Source organism: Dryobates pubescens, chromosome 22, assembly GCF_014839835.1.
Source record: "Dryobates pubescens isolate bDryPub1 chromosome 22, bDryPub1.pri, whole genome shotgun sequence".
In the NCBI taxonomy this organism is placed as follows: domain Eukaryota; kingdom Metazoa; phylum Chordata; class Aves; order Piciformes; family Picidae; genus Dryobates; species Dryobates pubescens.
The window spans coordinates 1,520,001-1,544,404 of NC_071633.1; the positions used below are offsets into that span (position 1 = coordinate 1,520,001).

Genomic DNA, 24,404 nt, shown 5'->3' on the forward strand with positions numbered 1-24,404 from the left:
TGCCCCCAGCTGCAGCCCAGAGTGGCCTCTGCTGAGTCTGCAGCTTTTCAGCCAGCATCAGATGTTCTGCAACACTCTCCTGGTAAACTTTTGGCTAAATCCCTGACTTCTAAACCTCTGCTGAAGCAGGATTCTCAGTGGTGTGACAGGAAACCCTCAGCAGGTGAAATCTTTGCTAGGTGCTATTGAAGCTCAAGCTTTTTCTCTCTCTGTTTCATTCTTTGCCCCCCCTGAGCATTGAGGGCTCCAGTTGCAGTTTAGTCTGCTCTAGCAGAAGCTTTTTTTTTCCCCTCTCTCTTTGTCAGCCACATTTCACAGCTCTCCACTTCAAAAAGGGGAGTGTGCAAGTAAAGATAGACATCAAGAGCACTTGACTAAACCAGCCTGGTTTGTGCCCAAAATGGCTCTTCATGTGCAGGATGAGGAGTGCAGGGCCAGGGGAGGGGGAGGAGAGCACTCAGGGGAAGCTGCTGCAGCACAGTTGTGATGGGTTGGGGTTTTATTTACCCTGTTGAGATTTGACCTTGAGCATTCTGAGTGTCACTGAGTTGTGTTTCACAGCAGGGCTTGGGCTGGGAGGGAGCTCAAAGCTCAGCCAGCTCCAAGGCCCTGCCAGGGGCAGGGACCCCTCCCACCAGCACAGGCTGCTCAAGGCCACATCCAGCCTGGCCCTGAGCACCTCCAGGCAGGAGGCAGCCACAGCCTCCCTGGGCAGCCTGTGCCAGAATCTCCCCAGCCTCACTGCCAACAATTTCTTCCTCCTCTCCACTCTCAATCTCCTCTCTCCCAGCTCCAAGCCATTGTCCCTCAGCCTGGCACTCCCAGCCCTTGGCCAGAGTCCCTCCCCAGCTCTCCTGGAGCCCTTCAGGCACTGCAAGGCTGCTCTGAGGTCTCCCTGGGGCCTTCTCCAGGCTGCACAGCCCCAGCTCTCCCAGCCTGGCCCCACAGGGGAGGTTCTGCAGCCTCTGCTCACCTTGGTGGCCTCCTCTGGAGCCTCTCCATCAGCTCCAGGTCCTCCTTGTGCTGGGGGCCCCAGAGCTGGAGGCAGTGCTGCAGGTGGGGGCTGAGCAGAGGGGCAGAATCCCCTCCCTGTGCTGCTCTCTCCCTGCTCTGGATTCAGACCCCAGCTGGAGCCCTTGGCATGGCTTGCTGGTGGCAGCCTGCAGGGATCTGCCTTGGTGCTGTGTAGCTGTGGTTTGATTGTCACTGTGAATGTGGCTCCTGAGCTGTCTCTCAGTGTCTGCCAGGTTTGTTGCCAGCCTGTGCTGGTGCTGGGATTGCCTCAAGATGTGCCAAATCAAACCTCCTCCCTCCTGTGGAAGAGTGGTTGTGAGGTCTGAGCCTTCTGAGCTTCATGACAGAGCAGAGGAAAAGCCTTTTCCTAAGCAGACCTAAATCCCATCCTCTCTTCCTCTTTCTTTTCAGCTGAGCAAGGCAGAGTGTTTGATTTGTCCCCTGCCAGGCCTTGCCTGCACTGCACTCCAGTTCTGCATCTTACAGCCAGTCCTGGCAGCACAGAGTGGCTCAGCTTGGAAGGGACCTCCCAGATATCTGCTCCAGCCCCTGCCATGGGCAGGGACACCTCCCACCAGCACAGGCTGCTCAGGGCCTCATCCAGCCTGGCCCTGAACACCCCCAGGCAGGAGGCAGCCACAGCCTCCCTGGGCAGCCTGTGCCAGAGTCTCCCCAGCCTCACACTCAACAACTTCTTCCTCAGCTCCACTCTAACCCTGCTCTGCCTCAGCTCCAAACCATTCCCCCTGGGCCTGGCTCCAGACCCCCTCAGCCAAAGTCTCTCTGCAGCCTTCCTGCAGGATCCCTTCAGCTCCTGGCAGCAGCTCTGAGGTGCCCCTGGAGCCTTCTCCTCTGCAGGCTGCACAGCCCCAGCTCCCTCAGCCTGTGCTCCCAGCAGAGCTGCTCCAGCCCTGGCAGCATCTTTGTGGCCTCCTCAGGCCTCCCTGCAGCAGCTCTGAGTCCTTCTGCTGCTGGGGACAGCAGAGCTGGAGGCAGGCCTGGAGGTGAGGTGTGAGCAGAGCTGTGAGGTCCCTGTGATAGTCCAGAGGAGAGCTGTGGTGTTTCTTCAGTGGGGAGTTGTGGCTGTGCCTGCCCTGCCCCCAGCAGCCCCAGGCTCTCCCTGCCCAGCTGGGGCTCACAAGCAGCTGCTTCCACCCAGCTCAGCAGGGATGTGGAACTTCCCTCAGGGGTGACCTGTGGACACCTCTGACTTCAAACTGGGCAAGCTCCAGGCTGTGGAGTCTCCTTCTCTAGAGGAGTTCAGGACCCACCTGGACCTGTTCCTGTGTGGCCTGCTCTATGGGCCCTGCTTTGCAGGGGCTTGGATTCAGTGATCTCTGGAGGTCTCTTCCCACCCCTCCCATTCTATGAAACCCCTGAGGAGCCTGAGTGGGTTGGGTTGGAAGAGGCTTTAAAGCTCACCCAGTTCCAAGCCCCTGCCATGGGCAGGGACACAGCCATGGTGTCTGCATGGGCTGGAGGCAGTTACAGCTTCATGGCATCACAGCAGGGCTTGGGTTGGAAGGGAGCTCAAAGCTCAGCCAGCTCCAAGGCCCTGCCATGGGCAGGGACACCTCCCACCAGCACAGGCTGCTCAGGGCCTCATCCAGCCTGGTCCTGAACACCTCCAGGCAGGAGGCAGCCACAGCCTCCCTGGGCAGCCTGTGCCAGAGTCTCCCCAGCCTCACTCCCAACAATTTCTTCCTGTTCTCCTCTCTCAGTGTCCTCTCTCCCAGCTGCAGAGCTGTGTCCCTTCCACCATTCACCTCCCAATGGATGTTGCTGGCTGGCCTGGGGCCTGCTGGTGCAGGTGGAGCAGCAGCAGCAGCAGCTCACTGAAGTTTGCCTTCTTGCAGGGAGCAGCTTCCTGATGTCCTGCCATGGATGATGACAGCCAGGATGAGCTCATCAACAAGAATGCTGCACTAGGCAAGGGCAAAAGGCAGAGTCTTGCTCTCCTCAGTGAATCAGGTAAGGGCAGCCTTGCTGCAGGCTCTCGCTGCTAGTCCTGGCTTGGAGAACCTCTTGGTTGAAGCTCCAAAGAGAAGGGAAGGTGGCCACTGCCTCCTTCTCTTTTGTGACCCTTTCTTTGCTTTTCCCTGAGAGTTTTGTTTTGCTTTGCTTCCTAAATCCAAGCCTTGAGCCTGCTGGTGTCCTTCCCATGAGCTTCTCCCAGCAGGCTGCTTGGTAGCACTGAGGAGAGCTGGGGGTTCAGTGCATGTCCTGAGCAGGAGCTGAGCTGAGCTGTGGCCTGCAGCAAATAGCCAGCCCCTCTCCCTCTCCCTCTCCCTCTCCCTCTCCCTCTCCCTCTCCCTCTCCCTCTCCCTCTCCCTCTCCCTCTCCCTCTCCCTCTCCCTCTCCCTCTCCCTCTCCCTCTCCCTCTCCCTCTCCCTCTCCCTCTCCCTCTCCCTCTCCCTCTCCCTCTCCCTCTCCCTCTCCCTCTCCCTCTCCTCTCCCTCTCCCTCTCCCTCTCCCTCTCCCTCTCCCTCTCCCTCTCCCTCTCCCTCTCCCTCTCCCTCTCCCTCTCCCTCTCCCTCTCCCTCTCCCTCTCCCTCTCCCTCTCCCTCTCCCTCTCCCTCTCCCTCTCCCTCTCCCTCTCCCTCTCCCTCTCCCTCTCCCTCTCCCTCTCCCTCTCCCTCTCCCTCTCCCTCTCCCTCTCCCTCTCCCTCTCCCTCTCCCTCTCCCTCTCCCTCTCCCTCTCCCTCTCCCTCTCCCTCTCCCTCCTTTCTCAGAAAGCAATGCTGGAAATAGCTGTGATTCAGAAGATGAGACTGGAAGTGAGGAGGAAGAAGGTGACACTGAGGAAGAAGGAGATGAGGAGGACAAGGAGGAAAGTGAAGATGAAGAATTAGAAGGTAGGTCTCTTGGTGTGCATGAGCAGCATTCTGTTAGTCACTGGGGGAAGAGTGAGATGGAGACTGCCCCTCCAGAGGTGAGACAGGAACACAAACACAGGAGGGGCTGAGAGCAGCCTGCAGGAGAAGGCCTTGGGGAGGTCAGCTGGTGACAAACTGCCCAGGAGCCAGCACTGGGCCCTGGCAGCCCAGAGCCAGCTGAGTGCTGAGCTGCAGCCAGAGCAGGGAGAGAGCAGCACAGGGAGGGGATTCTGCCCCTCTGCTCTGCTCTGCTCAGCCCCCACCTGCAGTCTGGGACCCCCACCACAAGAAGGACCTGGAGAGGGTCAGAGGAAGCCACCAAGGTGAGCAGAGGCTGCAGAGCCTCCCCTGTGGGGCCAGGCTGGGAGAGTTGGAACTGTTCAACCTGGAGAAGAGAAGGCTCCAGGCAGACCTCAGAGCAGCCTTCCAGTGCCTGAAGGGCTCCAGGAGAGCTGGGGAGGGACTCTGGCCAAGGGCTGGGAGTGCCAGGCTGAGGGACAATGGCTTTGAGCTGGGAGAGAGGAGATTGAGAGTGGAGAGGAGGAAGAAATGGTTGAGAGTGAGGCTGGGGAGACTCTGGCACAGGCTGCCCAGGGAGGCTGTGGCTGCGGCTGCCTCCTGCCTGGAGGTGCTCAGGACCAGGCTGGATGAGGCCCTGAGCAGCCTGTGCTGGTGGGAGGGGTCCCTGCCCATGGCAGGGGCTTGGAGCTGGCTGAGCTCTGAGCTCCCTTCCAGCCCACTCTCTGAACTCCACCATTGCTGCTGTGTGAGGGCAGTGCCCCAAACCTGCAGCCCTAACCAAGTAACATTCCCCAGTGTCTAAGATCTGAAAGCTTTGCTGTGGTTGAGGAGAATCTGCTGGCCCAGGAGGGGTGCTGAGAGACAGGAGGAGTGAGCACAGCCCCAGCAGGAGGGGAACCAACTGCAGCAGTGGCTCCTGCTGGGGCCTCTCTGTGCCAAGGACCTTGGCTTGCTTTGGCCTGAGGAGCTCAGGTTCTGAAGCTGGTGTTGTGGTGGGGAGTTTGGGGCATCCATTCCTGCTGCTGCTCAGCCCTGGAGGAGGGGAGAGGGTTTGACTAATTTCCCTTAGTGAAAGGGGTTTGGATGTGAGCTGCTCTTTGTCCATCTCACTGCAGACTTTCCCTGTAGCTGCCTGGAAGCTCCTGAGAGTGCTGCCCCCCAGTTATTTAGCCCCAGATACAGAGGTTGGATCACATCTGAAGGCCTGGTGGGAAGGCAGGAGCACAGGCTGCCAAGCTGTTAGTCAAGAGTGAGCTGAACACAGACTGAGAAGTGGATGCCAGGGGCCAAAAAGCTTTTTTGTAGTGCATCATTTGGAGCTGTGTGAAACTGGAGAAGACAAAAGGCAGAGGGGATCCTGCCCCTGGGCTCTGCTCTGCTCAGACCTCACCTCCAATCCTGCCTCCAGCTCCCTGCAAGAAGGCAAACTTCAGTGAGCTGCTGCTGCTCCACCTGCACCAGCAGGCCCCAGGCCAGCCAGCAACATCCACTGGGAGGTGAATGGTGGAAGGGACACAGCTCTGCAGCTGGGAGAGAGGAGACTGAGAGTGGAGAGGAGGAAGAAATTGTTGGCAGTGAGGCTGGGGAGACTCTGGCACAGGCTGCCCAGGGAGGCTGTGGCTGCCTCCTGCCTGGAGGTGTTCAGGACCAGGCTGGATGAGGCCCTGAGCAGCCTGTGCTGGTGGGAGGTGTCCCTGCCCATGGCAGGGCCTTGGAGCTGGCTGAGCTCTGAGCTCCCTTCCAACCCAAGCCCTGCTGTGATGCCATGAAGCTGTAACTGCCTCCAGCCCATGCAGACACCATGGCTGTGTCCCTGCCCATGGCAGGGGCTTGGAACTGGGTGAGCTTTAAAGCCTCTTCCAACCCAACCCACTCAGGCTCCTCAGGGGTTTCACAGAATGGGAGGGGTGGGAAGAGAGCTCCAGAGATCACTGAATCCAAGCCCCTGCAAAGCAGGGCCCATAGAGCAGGCCACACAGGAACAGGTCCAGGTGGGTCCTGAACTCCTCTAGAGAAGGAGACTCCACAGCCTGGAGCTTGCCCAGTTTGAAGTCAGAGGTGTCCACAGGTCACCCCTGAGGGAAGTTCCACATCCCTGCTGAGCTGGGTGGAAGCAGCTGCTTGTGAGCCCCAGCTGGGCAGGGAGAGCCTGGGGCTGCTGGGGGCAGGGCAGGCACAGCCACAACTCCCCACTGAAGAAACACCACAGCTCTCCTCTGGACTATCACAGGGACCTCACAGCTCTGCTCACACCTCACCTCCAGGCCTGCCTCCAGCTCTGCTGTCCCCAGCAGCAGAAGGACTCAGAGCTGCTGCAGGGAGGCCAGAGGAGGCCACAGAGATGCTGCCAGGGCTGGAGCAGCTCTGCTGGGAGCACAGGCTGAGGGAGCTGGGGCTGTGCAGCCTGCAGAGGAGAAGGCTCCAGGGGCACCTCAGAGCTGCTGCCAGGAGCTGAAGGGATCCTGCAGGAAGGCTGCAGAGAGACTTTGGCTGAGGGGGTCTGGAGCCAGGCCCAGGGGGAATGGTTTGGAGCTGAGGCAGAGCAGGGGCAGAGTGAAGCTGAGGAAGAAGTTGTTGAGTGTGAGGCTGGGGAGCCTCTGGCACAGGCTGCCCAGGGAGGCTGTGGCTGCCTCCTGCCTGGGGGTGTTCAGGGCCAGGCTGGATGAGGCCCTGAGCAGCCTGTGCTGGTGGGAGGGGTCCCTGCCCAGGGCAGGGCTCGGGGCAGATGGTCTCTGAGGCCCTTTTCAACCTGAGCCTCTCTGTGATTTTTAGTCTTAAAAAGAAAAAAACAACAAATCAGCAAGAGCCAAATCCCCCCCAGCCCCCCCCAGAAACACCACAGCCCCAAAACTGCCCCAGAGGGCCAAACAGAAGGAGTGAGAGAGGTTTTCAGGGAGCTTCCCAGTGCTTTGGGTGCACTTCTTCAAGAGGTTTTAGGGAAGGGCTGGCAGGTGTGGCTGTGCTTTGGGCTGGGAATGACAGCAGCCTTCCCCCCTCTGTGCTGAGTTGTTGCACTCATTTCAGCCACAGCCAAGCTTCTTCAGGTGGTCTGCAGCCAGGCACCCAGCTCCCAGAGCTGGGGTTTCCTGGGGGAGCTTCTCACCTGCTCTGCTGCAGGTGAGTTGAGTTGCTGCTGCTTAGGGAGTCACAGAATCTCAGAATGTCTTGGGCAGGAAGTGGCCTCAAAAGCTCCTCTGTTCCACACCCCCTGCACTCAGCAGGGACATCCCCAGCTAGATCAGGTGGTCCAGAGCCCTCTCCAGCCTCACCTTGAATAGAGAATAGAATAGAATTGAATAAACCAGGTTGGAAGAGACCTTCAAGATCACCAAGTCCAACCTATCATCCAACCCCACCTAATCAACTAACCCATGGCACCAAGCACCCTGTCAAGTCTCCTCCTGAACACCTCCAGGGATGGGGACTCCACCACCTCCCTGGGCAGCACATCCCCATGGGCAATCACTCTCTCTGTGTAGAACTTCCTCCTAACCTCCAGCCTAAATATCTCCAAGGATGAGGCCTCAACCATGTGGAAGGGACTTTAAACATCAGCCAGCTCCAAGCCCCTGCCATGGGCAGGGACACCTCCCACCAGCACAGGCTGCTCAAGGCCTCATCCAGCCTGGCCCTGAACACCTCCAGGGAACATCCACAGCCTCCCTGGGCAGCCTGTGCCAGAGTCTCCCCAGCCTCACTCATCTCCACTCTCAATCTCCTCTCTCCCAGCTCAAAGCCATTGTCCCTCAGCCTGGCACTCCCAGCCCCTGGCAAAGGCTGGTCACAAGTGGTGTTCCTCAGGGCTCAGTGCTGGGACCACTTCTGTTTGACATCTTTATTGATGACCTTGATGAAGACTCAGAGTGTCAGCAGTCACTTGGCAGATGACACCAAGTTAGGTGCTGAGTGTTGATCTGCACCAGGGCAGGGAGGCTCTGCAGAGGCACTTGGATGGATTGGATCCATGGCCAAGGTTCCCAGGAGCAGCTTCAGCAAGGCCAAGTGCCAGGTCCTGCCCTTGGGGCACAGCAACCCCAAGCAAGGCTGCAGGCTTGGGGCAGTGTGGCTGGAAAGCTGCTGGCAGGAAGGGACCTGGGGCTGCTGATGGCCAAGCAGCTGAACAGGAGCCAGCAGTGTGCCCAGGGGGCCAAGAAAGCCAAAGGCCTCCTGGCTGGGATCAGCAATGCTGTGTCCAGAGGAGCAGGGAGGGGATGGTCCCCTGGGACTCAGCTCTGGGGAGGCCACACCTGGAGTGCTGTGCCCAGCTCTGGGCTCCTCAGTGCCAGGGAGCTGTGGAGGGGCTGGAGCCAGGGCAGAGCAGGGCAAGGAAGCTGGGAAGGGCCTGGGGAAGGAATCTGGTGAGGAGAGACTGAAGGAGCTGGGGATGGTTAGAGTGGGACAGAGGAGGCTGAGGGAGACCTCATTGGTGTCTGCAGCTACCTGAGAGGAGGCTGTGGAGAGGCTGCTGCTGGTCTCTGCTCCCAGGTCATTAGGCACAGGACAAGAGGCAATGGCCTCAAGCTGCCCCTGGGGAGGTTCAGACTGCAGAGTGGGAAGAAATTTTCCCCATCCAGAGTGGTCAGGGCCTGGAATGTGCTGCCCAGGGGGGTGGTGGAGTCCCCAGGCCTGGAGGTGTTTCAGGGAGGCTTGGATGTGGTGCTTGGGGCTGTGGTTTAGGGCTGAGCCTTGCAGAGCAGGGTCCTGGGGTGGCCTTGGTGCTGCTGAGGCTCTGTTCCCAGCTGGCTGTTTCTGTGGCTCTGTGAAAAGTCCCTCCCCAGCTCTCCTGGAGCCCTTCAGGCACTGCAAGGCTGCTCTGAGGTCTCCCTGGAGCCTTCTCTTCTCCAGGCTGCACAGCCCCAGCTCTCCCAGCCTGGCCCCACAGGGGAGGGTCTCCATCCTGATCCTTTTTGTGGCTTCCTCTAGACCCTCCCCAGCAGGTCCAGGTCCTTCTTGTGTGGTTATCTCCAGAGCTGGGCACAGCTCTGCAGGGGAGGTCTCACCAGGGCAAAGTGTCTTAACCCCCCCAAGCCCTCACTGAACAGCCAGATGAGAACTTTGTGCTCCCTTCACTTTTGAGCTGCAGGGGTGGGGGGTGGCCTGCCCTGGCCTGCTCTCTTGTGGGTTTGATCATCTGTTGTTTGTCTGCTGTCTGTCCTTCTAATCTCTGGCAAGACCAGTCACATTAGCAGGCTTTAGTGTTTTGCCAGTGTAATCCATGGCTCTGTAGTGAAGGGATTTAGGCAGAGAGAAAACAGCCCAAGTTCCTGCCTCAGAGCAGAGAGGCCATGCTTGGCCCTTCCAGCTCCATTTCATGAGCTCACCTGGAATGTTCTGGGAGCTGCTGCCCCATTCTGCCCCCCCTTCCCTGCCACACACTTCTTTGCCCTCTCTGCTGGAGCCCAGCAGCACCACAGAGTTGTTATTCATAGTCACAGAGTGGGCTGGGCTGGAAGGGAGCTCAGAGCTCAGCCAGCTCCAAGCCCCTGCCATGGGCAGGGACACCTCCCACCAGCACAGGCTGCTCAGGGCCTCATCCAGCCTGGTCCTGAACACCTCCAGGCAGGAGGCAGCCACAGCCTCCCTGGGCAGCCTGTGCCAGAGTCTCCCCAGCCTCACTCTCAACCATTTCTTCCTCCTCTCCACTCTCAGTCTCCTCTCTCCCAGCTCAAAGCCATTGTCCCTCAGCCTGGCACTCCCAGCCCTTGGCCAGAGTCCCTCCCCAGCTCTCCTGGAGCCCTTCAGGTACTAGAAGGCTGCTCTGAGGTCTGCCTGGAGCCTTCTCTTCTCCAGGCTGCACAGCCCCAGCTCTCCCAGCCTGGACCCTGCATGTTTCTTGCAGCTTGGGTGCCAGTGGCAAGCAAAGCTCCACAGAGCAAGGCTAAACCCTCTCTGTTCTCTCTCTCTCTCTCTCACTCTTTAAGATTGTGAAGATGATGAGGAAGAGGAGGAGGAGGAGGAAGAAACTGAGGCCTCTGTGGGGGACCTGAGTGAGCCTCTGAAATTAGAGGCATGTGCAAATGGAGCAAGCATCTCCTCTGATGAGGATGGGGAGAACTGCCCCATCTGCCTCAACAGCTTCAGGGATCAGGCTGTGGGCACTCCTGAGAGCTGCTCCCATTACTTCTGCCTGGACTGCATCGTGGAGTGGTCTAAGGTGAGCCCTTTGGTCCCTCATGTCCTGTTGTTGCCTTCTGCTGGCTGCTCTGCTCTGCCCCCTCCCCCCTGCTGCTCTGCTGGCCTGGGAGCAGAGCCCTGGCCTGTCTGGTGGCTTGCTTAAGCTTTCTTTGCACAGACCTGGCTCACTGCTTTGGCAAGCATGGGTCTGTCTGCCTTGGACCCTTCCTGCTCTGTCCTCTGGAGGCTGTAATGTCACACCAAGGGTGTTTCCAGGCATCTAAAAGGCACCACTAGTGCTGCCTTTCTGTTTGTGTGTTGATTTCTGTCTTGCTGAGCCCTGGGAGTGACTGCTGGCCTGGGCTCTGTTGCAAAAGGGAACATTTTCCAGCTGGCAGCCAGGCACCAGTGGTGTGCCCCAGGGAGCAGTGCTGGGCCCCAGCCTCTTTAACACCTTCATTGATGAGCTGGAGGAGGGCATTGAGTCCATCAGCAGTAGATTTGCAGCTGACAGCAAGCTGGGGGCAGGAGTTGATCTGCTGGAGAGTAGAGAGGCTCTGCAGAGGGACCTTGCCAGGCTGGGCAGATGGGCAGAGGCCAAGGGCAGGAGATTGAACACAGCCAAGTGCCAGGGGCTGCACATTGGCCACAGCAACCCCAGGCAGTGCTGCAGGCTGGGGGCAGAGTGGCTGAGAGCAGCCAGGCAGAGAGGGACCTGGGGGTAGTGGTTGACAGCAGCTGAACAGGAGCCTGCAGTGTGCCCAGGGGGCCAAGAAGGCCAAGGGCATCCTGGCCTGCATCAGGAACAGTGTGGCCAGCAGGAGCAGGGAGGTCCTTGTGCCCTGTGCTCAGCACTGCTTAGGCCACACCTTGAGTCCTGTGTCCAGCTCTGGGCCCCTCAGGTTAGGAAGGAGGTTGAGCTGCTGGAAGGTGTCCAGAGAAGGGCAACAAGGCTGGGGAGGGGTCTGGGGCACAGCCCTGTGAGGAGAGGCTGAGGGAGCTGGGGTTGCTTAGCCTGCAGAAGAGGAGGCTCAGGGGAGACCTTCTTGCTCTCTGCAACTCCCTGAAGGGAGGTTGGAGCCAGGTGGGGGTTGGGCTCTTCTCCCAGGCAAGCAGCACCAGAACAAGAGGACACAGTCTCAAGCTGTGCCAGGGGAGGTTTAGGCTGGAGGGGAGGAGAAAGTTCTTCCCAGCAAGAGAGATTGGCCATGGGAATGTGCTGCCCAGGGAGGTGGTGGAGTCCCCATCCCTGGAAGTGTTCAAGAGGGGCTTGGATGTGGCACTTGGAGCCATGGTTAAGCTGTCAGGAGGTGTTGGGTGCCAGCTTGGACTTGATGATCTCTGAGGTCTCTTCCAACCTGGTTAGTTCAATTCCATTCTATTTTGGTTTTTTTTGAACCCAGAAATGTTTGCTGGTGACACCAAAGTGGGCAGGGTGGCTGAGACAGGAGGCTTGTGCTGCTCTTCAGTGAGACTTAGGCTGAGAGCTGGGCAGGGAGAAACAGAATGAAGTTCCACAAGGGCAAAGGTAGAGTCTTGCACCTGGGAAGGAGCAGCCCCATGGGGCAGGACAGGCTGGGGACTGAGCTGCTGCAGAGCAGGGAAGGGGAAAAGGACCTGGGGGTCCTGGGGGATGGGAGGCTGACCCTGAGCCAGCAATGTGCTCTGGTGGCCAAGAAGGCCAAGGGCAGCCTGGGGTGGTGTTGAGCAGGTCGAGAGAGGTTCTCCTCCCGCTCTGCTCTGCCCTGCTGAGGCCACAGCAGGAATCTTGTGTCCAGTTCTGGGCCCCTCAGCTCCAGAAGGACCTCAGGGAGCTGCTGGGAAGAGTCCAGCACAGAGCCACAGAGCTGCTGCAGGCAGTGGAAGAGCTTCCTCATGAGGAGAGGCTGAGGGGGCTGAGGGCTCTGGAGCCTGGAGAGGAGCAGCCTGAGGGTGACCTCACTGCTGGTGCTAAAGCTGTGCAGGGTGATGCCCAGGGGCTGGAGCCAGGCTCTGCTGGGGGATGCCCAAGGACAGCACAAGGGGCAGGGGTGGAAGCTGAGGCAGAGGAAACAGGAAGAAAAATCTTTTCCCTGTGAGGGTGACAGAACCTGGAGCAGGCTGCCCAGGGGGCTGTGGAGTCTCTCTCTCTGGAGGCATTCCAAACCCCCCCTGGCTGTGTTCCTGGGTGAGCTGCTCTGGGTGCCCTGCTCTGGCAGGGGGTTGGGCAGGATGAGCTTTGGAGGTCCCTGCCAGCCCCTGACACTCTGTGAGCAAGGTACTGACAGCTTGCTCTGAATTCAGTCTTTAGCCAGAGGTCTTTGTCACCTGCCTGGGTGGCTTCACAGATTGCACTGGCTTGGAAGGGACCCTCAAAGGTCATCCTGGCCACCCCCCCCATGCACTCAGCAGGGACACCTCCCACAGCCATCTCCCAGGGTGAGGATTGCAGCACAGCTTCCAGTGCATGCAGCAGCACCAGTGGGGAGTCAGTGTTACAAGACAGCAGCACATCACTGCCTGGATAGATTTGTGAGCCATTCCCTGCTGCTCTTTGGTCCAGCAGAAAGAAAAAGGCCTTCAACAGGGCATCCCTGTTGAGGCCCCAGCCCTGGAGACAGCCAAGGTCAGCTTGAGAAGGCTCTGAGCAAGCTGAGTGTGGGAGTTTGAGGCCCTTAAGGGAAAAAACCAACAAACCAAGGCACTGATCTCGTGGAGGATGTCCCTGCTGGGGCTGCAGGGGGGTGGAACTGGATGACCTTTGGAGGTCCCTTCCAACCCAGCCCATTCTGAGCACTCTCTCAAGGGAGCATTTGAAAGGACCTTGATGTTGCTTTGACAGCTGAATAATGATAAGTGGTTTGGGTACAATCAATGCCCTGCTGAAAACCAGAGAATCAACCAGGTTGGAAAAGACCTCAGAGATCATCAAGTCCAAGCTGGCACCCAGCACCTCCTGACAGCTCAACCATGGCTCCAAGTGCCACATCCAGTCCCCTCTGGAACACCTCCAGGGATGGAGACTCCACCACCTCCCTGGGCAGCACATCCCCAGGGCCAATCTCTCTTGCTGGGAAGAACTTTCTCCTCCCCTCCAGCCTAAACCTCCCCTGGCACAGCTTGAGACTGTGTCCTCTTGTTCTGGTGCTGCTTGCCTGGGAGAAGAGCCCAACCCCCACCTGGCTACAACCTCCCTTCAGGGAGTTGCAGAGAGCAAGAAGGTCTCCCCTGAGCCTCCTCTTCTGCAGGCTAAGCAACCCCAGCTCCCTCAGCCTCTCCTCACAGGGCTGTGCTCCAGACCCCTCCCCAGCCTTGTTGCCCTTCTCTGGACACCTTCAATGGTTGGTTTCTGATTCATGATCTTGTTTGCTAGCAGCTAAATCAGATTGAAGGGCTTCAAACACCAATGGCTGGTAAAATGGTCTCTTCTCCCAGGCACCCAGCACCAGAACAAGGGGACACAGTCTCAAGCTGTGCCAGGGGAGGTTTAGGCTGGAGGTGAGGAAGAAATTCTTCCCAGCAAGAGAGATTGGCCTTGGGAATGTGCTGCCCAGGGAGGTGGTGGAGTCCCCATCCCTGGAGGTGTTCAAGAGGGGATTGGATGTGGCACTTGGAGCCATGGTTGAGCTGTCAGGAGGTGTTGGGTTGTAGGTTGGACTTGATGATCCCTGAGGTCTTTTCCAACCTTACTGATTCTGTGATTCTAAGAGCTGCAGAAGACACTTGATGAAGCTTGATGGTGGTCAGACAAAAGCCATCCAGGGAGCCTTGGCCTTTACCTGCCACAGGCTTCTGGAACACCTCTGGGGATGGGGACTCCACCACCTCCCTGGGCTGCCTCTGCCAAACCCTGACCACTCTGGCAGCACAAATTTTCCCTACCATCTGCTTTTCACCAGCTCTTACTCCAAGCCAGGCAGTCAGCAGGAAGCTGACACAGTCTCAAGCTGCACCAGGGGAGGTTTAGAGGCTGGATGTTAGGAAGAAGTTCTTCACAGAAAGAGAGATTGGCCCTGGGAATGTGCTGCCCAGGGAGGTGGTGGAGTCCCCATCCCTGGAGGTGTTTAGGAAGAGACTTGATAGGGTGCTTGGTGCCATGGTTGAGTTGATCAGATGGTGCTGGGTGATAGGTTGGACTGGATGATCTCAAAGGTCTTTTCCAACCTGGTCTGGTCTAGTCCTGTTCTGTCCTAGTCTAGTCTGGTCTGGTCTATCCTAGTCTGGTCTGGTCTATCCTAGTCTGGTCTGGTCTATCCTAGTCTGGTCTGGTCTATCCTAGTCTGGTCTGGTCTATCCTAGTCTGGTCTGGTCTGGTCAATCCTGGTCTGGTCTGGTCTATCCTGGTCTGGTCTGGTCTATCCTGGTCTGGTCTGGTCTATCCTGGTCTGGTCTGGTCTATCCTGGTCTGGTCTGGTCTATCCTAGTCTATCCTGGTCTGGTCTATCCTGGTCTGGTCTATCCTGGTCTGGTCTATCCTGGTCTGGTCTGGTCTATCCTGGTCTATCCTGGTCTATCCTGGTCTATCCTGGTCTGGTCTATCCTGGTCTATCCTGGTCTGGTCTATCCTGGTCTATCCTGGTCTATCCTGGTCTATCCTGGTCTGGTCTGGTCTATCCTGGTCTGGTCTGGTCTATCCTGGTCTGGTCTATCCTGGTCTGGTCTGGTCTATCCTGGTCTGGTCTGGTCTGGTCTATCCTGGTCTGGTCTGGTCTATCCTGGTCTATCCTGTTGAGTGCTGCCTTAGTGCTTACTCCAGGTCTAACTGGGGTTTTCCTGGTTAAAGCTTGCACCAAGTGAGGTGATCCTGGATGGGAAGCAGGTTTCTCTTACTGAAATATCTTTGGTCTTCTGAAATATCTTTGGGTTTGTCTTGCATCTGTTTGGGTTATTCTTCATTCTCTTTGGTGTTTGTTGGCTGCCTTTGGTCTCTTTCTGAGCTGTGTGTGTTTTGTGCCCCCAGAATGCCAACTCCTGCCCGGTGGATCGAATCCTCTTCAAGAACATCAACATTCGAGCACACTTTGGGGGCAAAATCTTGAAAAAGGTAAGGTGAAAGCTGCAGCAAACTGAAATCACAGCATGGGAGGGGCTGGAAGGGACCTCTGGAGATCCAAGTTAGGAGCAGATGTTGGTCAGTTAGAGGGTAGAAAGGCTCTGCAGAGGGACCTCGACCGACTGGACAGGTGGGCAGAGGCCAACAGGATGGCATTCAACAAGTCCAAGTGCCAGGGGCTGCACTTTGGCCACAGCAACCCCAGGCAGAGCTACAGGCTGGGGGCAGAGTGGCTGAGAGCTGCCAGGCAGAGAGGGACCTGGGGGTGCTGAATGACAGCTGCCTGAACATGAGCCAGCAGTGTGCCCAGGGGGCCAAGAAGACCAAGGGCATCCTGGCCTGCATCAGGAACAGTGTGGCCAGCAGGAGCAGGGAGGTCATTGTGCCCTGTGCTCAGCACTGCTCAGGCCACACCTTGAGTCCTGTGTCCAGCTCTGGGCCCCTCAGTTTCAGAAGGACATTGAGAGACTTGAAGGTGTCCAAAGAAGGGCAACAAGGCTGGGGAGGGGTCTGGAGCACAGCCCTGTGAGGAGAGGCTGAGGGAGCTGGGGTTGCTTAGCCTGCAGAAGAGGAGGCTCAGGGGTGACCTCATTGCTCTCTACAACTACCTGAAAGGTGGTTGTAGCCAGGATGGGGTTGGGGCTCTTCTCCCAGGCACCCAGCAGCAGAACAAGAGGACACAGTCTCAAGCTGTGCCAGGGGAGGTTTAGACTCGAAGTGAGGAGAAAGTTCTTCACCGAGCGAGTCGTTCGGCATTGGGATGTGCTGCCCAGGGAGGTGGTGGAGTCCCCATCCCTGGAGGTGTTCAAGAGGGAATTGGATGTGGCACTTGGTGCCATGGTCTGGTCATGAGGTCTGTGGAGACAGCTTGGACTTGATGATCCTTCAGGTCTCTTCCAACCTTAGTTATCCTGTGATGCTGTGATCCACTCCCAACCCTTCTGCCAAAGCAGGGTCACACAGGGCAGGGCACACAGGAGCACAGACAGATGGAGCTTGAAAGTCTCCAGAGAAGGAGATTCCACAATCTCTCAGAGAGTTGTCAGGGCTGGAAGGGACCTCAAGGCTCAGCCAGCTCCAAGCCCCTGCCATGGGCAGGGACACCTCACACCACAGCAGATTGCTCTCAGCCACCTCCAGCCTGGCTGCAAACACCTCCAGGCAGGAGGCTTCCACCACCTCCCTGGGCAGCCTGTGCCAGGCTTTCACCACCCTCCTGGGCAACAACTTCTTCCTCACAGCCAATCTTAGTCTCCCCACTTCTAGTTCTGCTCCATCCCCCCCAGTCCTATCCCTCTCTGACCCCCTCCAAAGTCCCTCCCCAGCTTGCTTGCAGCCCCCTGCAGCTCCTGGAAGGCCACCAGAAGGTCTCCTGGGAGCCTTCTCCTTCTCCAGCCTGCACAACCCCAACTCTCTCAACCTGTCTCTCTGGGCACCCTCACACCAAAGAAGTTTCTCCTCTGTTGAGGTGGAACTTCCTGGCTTCTAGTTTGTGCTCATTGTTGCTTGTCCTGTCACTGGGCACCACTGAACAGAGCCTGGCCCCTTCACCCTGACAGCCACCCCCCAGATACTTCTGGATGTTAATAAGATCCTCCCTCAGTCTTCTTTCAAGACTAAACAGGGCTAGTTCCCACAAAACAGCTCTCCAAAGATCTACATCTGCCCCAGGTGCTGACCTTCCCCTTGGCCTTGTTGAACTGCATGAGGCTGGCTTGGTCCCACCTCTCCATCCTCTCCAGGTCCCCCTGGATGGATCCCTTCCTCCCAGCCTGTCAGGCAGGCCTCACAGCCTGGCGTCCCTGGGGTGCATTCTGGTTTGGCTGTTGCAGCAGGTGCTCTTCATGTGGTGGGGATTTAACCAAGTGCCATCCTCTCCTTAACCTCTGACTGCCTCTTCCCTTCAGATCCCTGTGGAGAACACGAAAGCTCAGGGTGATGATGGAGAGGAGGATCCAACCTTCTGCGAGGTGTGCGGCAGGAGTGACCGGGAGGACCGCCTGCTGCTGTGTGACGGCTGTGACGCAGGGTGAGGAGGGGGAAGAGGAAGGCAGCGCCTGCAGAGCTGCCTGGGCTGTGGTCTTCAGCATCTGTCTGGGCTGTAGGCTGGCCCTTGCTGCTCTCCTCTCACTCACTGGTTCATAGAATGGTCCAGGCTGGAAGGGACCTCCAAAGATCATTTAGTCTGACCTCCAACGCACTGAGCAGGGACATCCTCAACTAGGTCAGGTTGCCCAGAGCCCTGTCCAGCCTCACTCTGTGTATGGGTTGAGCTTCTGGACCTCCTTGCTGTGGCTGAGGATGTGTGATTCTGCATGAGCTTGGCTTGGAGACCCCAGCTAGACTGGGTTGCCCAGGGCCTTGTTGAGCCCTGCATTGTGTAGCCAGACCTGTATCCAGGTCCCCAGAGTGCAGACATCCTCAGGATGTGATGAGTCCTGTCCTGCTCATGTAGCAGCAGATGTGTGGTGGAAAGTCCTGCATGCAGCAAGGCTGAAGACCACCAGAACAGATGACCTTCAAGGGATGAAGATGTTTTCTGTGTGGGTCCAGAGGAGGCCACAAAGATGATCAGAGGACTGGAGAACCTCTGCTATGGGCACAGGCTGGGAGAATTGGAGTTGTTCAGCCTGGAGAAGAGAAGGCTCCAGGGAGACCTCAGAGCTGCAGTTCAGTATCTGCAGGGGAGCTGCAGGCAGCTGGGGAGGGACTGTTCAGGAGGGGCTGTGGGGATAGGCCAAGGGGCAAGGGTTTGGCACTGGAGCAGGGCAGAGCTAGGTTGGACCTCAGGAGGAAGTTCTGCAGAGGGAGGCTAGGGAGACTCTGGCACAGGCTGCCCAGGGAGGTGCTGGAGGCTCCATCCCTGGAGCCATTCAGGCTCAGCCTGGCTGTGTCCCTGGGCAGCCTGCTCTGGCTGGAGCTGTCCCTGCTGCCTGCAGGGTGGTTGCACAAGATGCCCTTGGAGGCTCCCTTCCAACCTGCTGCATTCTGTGATTGTATGAGGTTCTTCCCCTCTCCACATGACTCCAGACAGCTGGTGCAAGAGGTCCAGTGTCCAAAGTTTTAGGGCTGGAAGTCTTTGCTTATCAAATAGGTCAGAACGTGACTCCAGGACTCCCAGAGGTAATTGCTGCAATCGTTTTTGTTATGTCTTTGGCTGAACCTAAGGATGAGAGTTGTCAAAACACTGCTTTGGGGAGATGATCTCATTCCTGGTAGCTGGCAGTTGGAGAACAGAACTCTCCCAGAGAAGGAAAATTCTTTGCTCTTCCAATGATTTCTTGCAAACATCATCTTTCAGCTTCTCCCTAAGTGTCAGATCTCAGCTGCCAGGCTGTGCTTCCATGCAGGGAGAAGAGGACATTCCAGTCTGTATTGACAGGGGGCTGCAGGAGGAACACACAGCACTGGGGGGTTGGCAGTTGAGCTGTACTGGAGTTCATCCCAGAGGGCTTGGGAACAGGCTTGAAAGATCTAATCTGAAGCTGGGGTGATGGCTGGAGGGCAGATTCACAGCCATGGTGTCTGCATGGGCTGGAGGTAGTTACAGCTTCATGGCATCACAGCATGGGTTGGGTTGGAAGGGAGCTCAAAGCTCAGCCAGCTCCAAGCCCCCTGCCATGGGCAGGGACACCTCCCACCAGCACAGGCTGCTCAGGGCCTCATCCAGCCTGGTCCTGAACACCTCCAGGCAGGAGGCAGCCACAGCCTCCCTGGGCAGCCTGTGCCAGAGTCTCCCCAGCCTCACTCCCAACAATTTCTTCCTCCTCTCCACTCTCAGTCTCCCCTCTCCCAGCTCAAATCCATTGTCCCTCAGCCTGGCACTCCCAGCCCTTGTCCAGAGTCCCTCCCCAGCTCTCCTGGAGCCCTTCAGGCACTGCAAGGCTGCTCTGAGGTCTGCCTGGAACCTTCTCTTCTCCAGGTGCACAGCCCCAACCCTCCCAGCCTGTCCCCCTGCCACATCTCTTGCAGCTTGGGTTCCAATGGGAAGCAAACACCACAGAGCAAGGCAGAAACACTCCCTGGTCATGGATCACAGAATGGGTTGGTGGAAGGGACCTTAAAGCTCATCCAGTTCCAACCCACTCCCATTGGCAGGGACACCTCCCACCAGCCCAGGTTGGCTAAGGCCTCATCCACCCTGGCCTTGAACACCTCCAGGGAGGGGGCAGCCACAACCTCCCTGGGCAGCCTGAGCTGTTTTGGGCCATCTAGACTTGCAGCCCCTTGTGTTAGTCCCAGCATGGTTTGTCTGGAGATGGGCAGCAGCAGAGGCAGAGACTGCAGTTTCAAGCTCAAGCTGCAGGTGGGTGGAGGTCAAGGCCTCTTCCCTCAGTGGGAAGCACAATGTCTGATTGTTGTTTTCCTCTTCTTTCCTCCAGCTACCACATGGAATGCCTTAACCCACCTCTGAGTGAAGTCCCTGTAGATGAGTGGTTCTGTCCAGCCTGTGCCCCCATGGGTGGCAGTGCTGCTGCAGGTGAGGGCTGCTGCCATGCAGCACGTGCTGTTTTGAAGGGGTGCTTCAGCCCTGGCTGTACCTGCTGCAGGTGACAGGCATGGTGGCCATTCTCTCCTGAACCTCAGGAGCTGACCTCAACTCCAGACTGATAAGGGGCCCTTGTTTACTGAGATGTTCACCTGCATTGCAGCCTGTGGAGCTGCTTCCTGTAAACATTCTTCAACCCTCCTGAGGCAACCTTTGCTCTTCCTGCACCTCAGTGCAGCTGTGTTGTCTCACCTTTAGCAGTGTCCTAAGCTCCAGCTGCCCAGGCAGCAGCAGTTTCTGTTACCTGTGGTACCAGCAAATGGTCTGAGGTAGTGGTGTCTGTCCAGCTATCAACCCAGCACCACCATGGTCGTTAAAGAGAGGCTTCTGCACTTGGCTGGTGCTCAGTAGAGAAGCCCTGGACCTACAATAGACTCCAAGAGTCATAGAGTTGTTTTGGTTGGAAGAGATCCCTAACATCATTTGAGTCCAACCAGCAACCCAGCCCCACCATGGCCACAGGTGCCATGGCCACAGGGTTCTGAAACACCTCCAGCCATGGGGACTCCACCACCCCCCTGGGCAGCCTCTGCCAATCCCTGACCACTCTGCCACCAAAGACATTTTCCCTCCTCTCCAACCCAAGCCTCCCCTGGCACAATTCCAGGCCAGTTCCTCTCCTTCTGTCCCCTGAGCCTGGGGAGCAGAGCCCAAGCCCAGCTCCCTGCAGCCTCCTCTCAGGGAGCTGCAGAGAGCAATGAGGTCTCCCTCAGCCTCCTCTGCTCCAGGCTGAACCCCCCCAGCTCCCTCAGCTGCTGCTCCTCAGCCCTGCTCTCCAGACCCTTCCCCAGCTCCATTGCCCTTGTCTGGACCTGGTACACCCCCTCAATGTCCTTCTGGGAGTGAGGAGCCCAAAACTGAACCCAGTACTCAAGGTGTGGCCTCCCCAGTGCTGAGTCCAGTGGGAAAATCCCTGCCCTGCTCCTGCTGCCCACAGCATTGCTGCTCCAGGCCAGGCTGCTGCTGCCCTTCTTGCCCCCTGGGCACTGCTGGCTCATCTCCAGCTGCTGGCACCCAGCACCCCCAGGGCTTTCTCTGCCCCCAGCCTGGAGCCTTCCTGGGGTTGCTGTGACTGAGGTGCCAGGACCCAGGCCTTGGCCTTGTTGAACCTCATCCCATTGGCCTCAGCCATGGCTCCAGCCTGGCCAGGGCCCTCTGCAGAGCCTCCCTGCCCTGCAGCAGCTCCCCACAGGCACCCAGTGCAGTGCCCGCTGCAGACTGGATGGATTTCAGAAGGGGCACACTGATGGCTTCGCTGTGTCCAGCGCTCTTGAGCGCAGGCAGACAGGAGAGCTCTGGGTCTCCTTCCTTTGCAGATGCCGACCAGGTGAGCGAGGAGGAGGTGGCTGCCCTCGTGGCTGACGTCGTCCCTGTGAGCAGCAGGCTGCGGCCGCAGGCTCGCACACGGGCGATAGCCAGGACGCGGCAGAGCGAGAGGGTCCGGGCCAGGGTCAACAGGAACCGCATCAGCACCGCCCGCCAGATCCAGGTACCCGGCGGCGCGTGGCCGCCTCTGCCGCTGCGGCTCTGCTGCTGCGACTGCGGAGGCTCCGCTGCGGCGCACCGCTGTGACCATGGCTCTGCTGCTGCAGCCCCTTGCTGCTGCGGCTCTCTGCTGTGACTGTGGCTCTGCTGCTGCGACTGCAACGCTCTGCTGCCATGGTGGCCGCTCTGCTGCCATGCCGCAGCCGCTCTGCTGTGGCGGTTTGCTGTGACTATGGCTCTCTGCTTGGGCTCTGCTGCTGCGACTGTGAGGCTCTGCTGCCATGGCTCTGCTGCGGCTTGCGGCTCTCTGCTGCGGCTCTCTCCTGCGGCTCTTGGCTGTCTGCTGCAGCTCGTGGCTCACAGCTCTCTGCTTCGGCTCATGACTCTTGGCTCTCTGCTGCAGTACTCTGCTGCAGCTTGCGGCTCTACATTGAGGCTCTCTGCTCTGTGCTGCGTCTCTTGGCTCTGCTGCAGCTCTCTGCTGCGCCTCGTGGCTCTCTGCTGCGGCTCTCTGCTGCGCCTCGTGGCTCTCTGCTGCGCCTTGTGGCTCTCTGCTGCAGCTCTCTGCTGCGGCTCTCTGTTCTCTGCTGCAGCTCTCTGCTGCAGCTCTCTGTTCTCTGCTGCGGCTCTCTGCTGAGGCTCGCAGCTCTCGGCTCTGCAGCGGCTCGTGCAGCGCTCTGCAGCGGCTCGTGCAGCGCTCTGCAGCGGCTCGTGCAGCGCTCTGCAGCGGCTCGTGCAGCTCTCTGCAGCGGCTCGTGCAGCTCTCTGCAGCGGCTCGTGCAGCTCTCTGCAGCGGCTCGTGGCTCGGCTGCGGCTCGTGCAGCTCTCTGCTGCGGCTTGCAGCTCTCTGCGGCTCTCTCCTGCGGCTCTTGGCTGTCTGCTGCGGCTCGTGGCTCACAGCTCTCTCCTTCGGCTCGTGACTCTTGGCTCTTTGCTGCGGTGCTCTGCTGCAGCTTGCGGCTCTACGTTGAGGCTCTCTGCTCTGTGCTGTGGCTCTGGGCTCTGCTGCAGCTCTCTGCTGCACCTCGTGGCTCTCTGCTGTGCCTCTTTGCTGCGGCGCTCTGCTGAGGCTCTCTGCTCTCTGCTACGGCTCTCAGCTCTCTGCTGCGGCTCTCTGCTGAGGCTCTCAGGTTTCTGCTGTGGCTCTCCGCTGTGGCTTGCGGCTCTCTGCTCTCGGCTGTGGCTTGTGCAGCTCTCGGCTGTGGCTCGTGCAGCTCTCGGCTGTGGCTCGCGGCTCTCTGCCCTCTGCTGCAGCTCTCTCCTGCAGCTCTTGGCTGTCTGCTGCAGCTCGTGGCTCACAGCTCTCTGCTTCGGCTCACGACTCTTGGCTCTCTGCTGTGGTGCTCTGCTGCAGCTTGTGGCTCTCTGCTGAGGATCTCTGCTCTCTGCTGCGGCGCTCTGCTGCGGCTCGCAGCTCTCTGCTCTCTGCAGCGGCTCATGCAGCTCTCTGCAGCTCTTGGCTGTGGCTCACGGCTCTCTGCTGCGGCTCGCGGCTCTCTGCTGTGGCTCATGGCTCTCTCCTGCAGCCCGTTGCTCTCGGCTCTCTGCTGCAGTTCTCTGCTGCGGCTCCCGGCTCTCTGCTGCGGCTCCCGGCTCTCTGCTGCGGCTCTCTGCTGCGGCTCCATGCTCTCTGCTGCGGCTCTCTGCTGCGGCTTCCGGCTCTCTGCTGCGGCTCTCTGCTGCGGCTTCCGGCTCTCTGCTGCGGCTCTCTGCTGCGGCTCCATGCTCTCTGCTGCGGCTCTCTGCTGCGGCTTCCGGCTCTCTGCTGCGGCTCTCTGCTGCGGCTCCCGGCTCTCTGCTGCGGCTCTCTGCTGCGGCTCCCGGCTCTCTGCTGCGGCTCTCTGCTGCAGCTCCCTGCTGCGATTCTCTGCTGCGGCTCCCGGCTCTCTGCTGCGGCTCCCGGCTCTCTGCTGCGGCTCCCTGCTCTCTGCTGTGGCTCCCTGCTGCGATTCTCTGCTGCGGCTCCCTGCTCTCTGCTGCGGCTCTCTGCTGCGGCTCCCTGCTCTCTGCTGCGGCTCTCTGCTGCGGCTCTCTGCTGCAGCTCCCGGCTCTCTGCTGCGGCTCTCTGCTGCAGCTCCCGGCTCTCTGCTGCGGCTCTCTGCTGCGGCTTCCGGCTCTCTGCTGCGGCTCTCTGCTGCGGCTCCCGGCTCTCTGCTGCGGCTCTCTGCTGCGGCTCCCGGCTCTCTGCTGCGGCTCCCGGCTCTCTGCTGCGGCTCCCGGCTCTCTGCTGTGGCTCCCTGCTGCGATTCTCTGCTGCGGCTCCCGGCTCTCTGCTGCGGCTCCCGGCTCTCTGCTGTGGCTCCCAGCTCTCTGCTGTGGCTCCCTGCTGCGATTCTCTGCTGCGGCTCCCGGCTCTGCTGCGGCTCCCGGCTCTCTGCTGCGGCTCTCTGCTGCGGCTCCCGGCTCTCTGCTGCGGCTCTCTGCTGCGGCTCTCTGCTGCGGCTTCCGGCTCTCTGCTGCGGCTCTCTGCTGCGGCTCCCGGCTCTCTGCTGCGGCTCTCTGCTGCGGCTCCCGGCTCTCTGCTGCGGCTCCCGGCTCTCTGCTGCGGCTCCCGGCTCTCTGCTGTGGCTCCCTGCTGCGATTCTCTGCTGCGGCTCCCGGCTCTCTGCTGCGGCTCCCGGCTCTCTGCTGTGGCTCCCAGCTCTCTGCTGTGGCTCCCTGCTGCGATTCTCTGCTGCGGCTCCCGGCTCTGCTGCGGCTCCCGGCTCTCTGCTGCGGCTCTCTGCTGCGGCTCCCGGCTCTCTGCTGCGGCTCTCTGCTGCGGCTCTCTGCTGCGGCTCCCGGCTCTCTGCTGCGGCTCTCTGCTGCGGCTCCCGGCTCTCTGCTGCGGCTCTCTGCTGCGGCTCCCGGCTCTCTGCTGCGGCTCTCTGCTGCGGCTCTCTGCTGCGGCTTCCGGCTCTCTGCTGCGGCTCTCTGCTGCGGCTCCCGGCTCTCTGCTGCGGCTCTCTGCTGCGGCTCCCGGCTCTCTGCTGTGGCTCCCGGCTCTCTGCTGCGGCTCTCTGCTGCGGCTTCCGGCTCTCTGCTGTGGCTCTCTGCTGTGGCTCCCGGCTCTCTGCTGTGGCTCCCGGCTCTCTGCTGTGGCTCCCGGCTCTCTGCTGTGGCTCCCTGCTGTGATTCTCTGCTGCGGCTCCCGGCTCTCTGCTGCGGCTCCCGGCTCTCTGCTGCGGCTCCCGGCTCTCTGCTGTGGCTCCCTGCTGCGATTCTCTGCTGCGGCTCCCGGCTCTCTGCTGCGGCTCCCGGCTCTCTGCTGTGGCTCCCAGCTCTCTGCTGTGGCTCCCTGCTGCGATTCTCTGCTGCGGCTCCCGGCTCTCTG

General features: G+C 59.4%; 1 protein-coding gene across 1 annotated transcript in view; it reads left to right on the plus strand.

The window, feature by feature from the left end:
• Nucleotides 1-24,404, plus strand: part of PHRF1 (PHD and ring finger domains 1) — a 62,319-nt gene that overhangs the window by 12,567 nt on the left and 25,348 nt on the right. Inside the window, exons 2-8 of the mRNA XM_054171999.1 lie at nucleotides 2,871-2,985; nucleotides 3,747-3,869; nucleotides 9,833-10,065; nucleotides 14,965-15,048; nucleotides 16,965-17,086; nucleotides 19,440-19,537; nucleotides 20,923-21,095. Of these exons, the coding sequence (XP_054027974.1) occupies nucleotides 2,895-2,985; nucleotides 3,747-3,869; nucleotides 9,833-10,065; nucleotides 14,965-15,048; nucleotides 16,965-17,086; nucleotides 19,440-19,537; nucleotides 20,923-21,095 (924 nt within the window). The 5' untranslated portion in view covers nucleotides 2,871-2,894. The remainder of the gene's footprint in view (nucleotides 1-2,870; nucleotides 2,986-3,746; nucleotides 3,870-9,832; nucleotides 10,066-14,964; nucleotides 15,049-16,964; nucleotides 17,087-19,439; nucleotides 19,538-20,922; nucleotides 21,096-24,404) is intronic.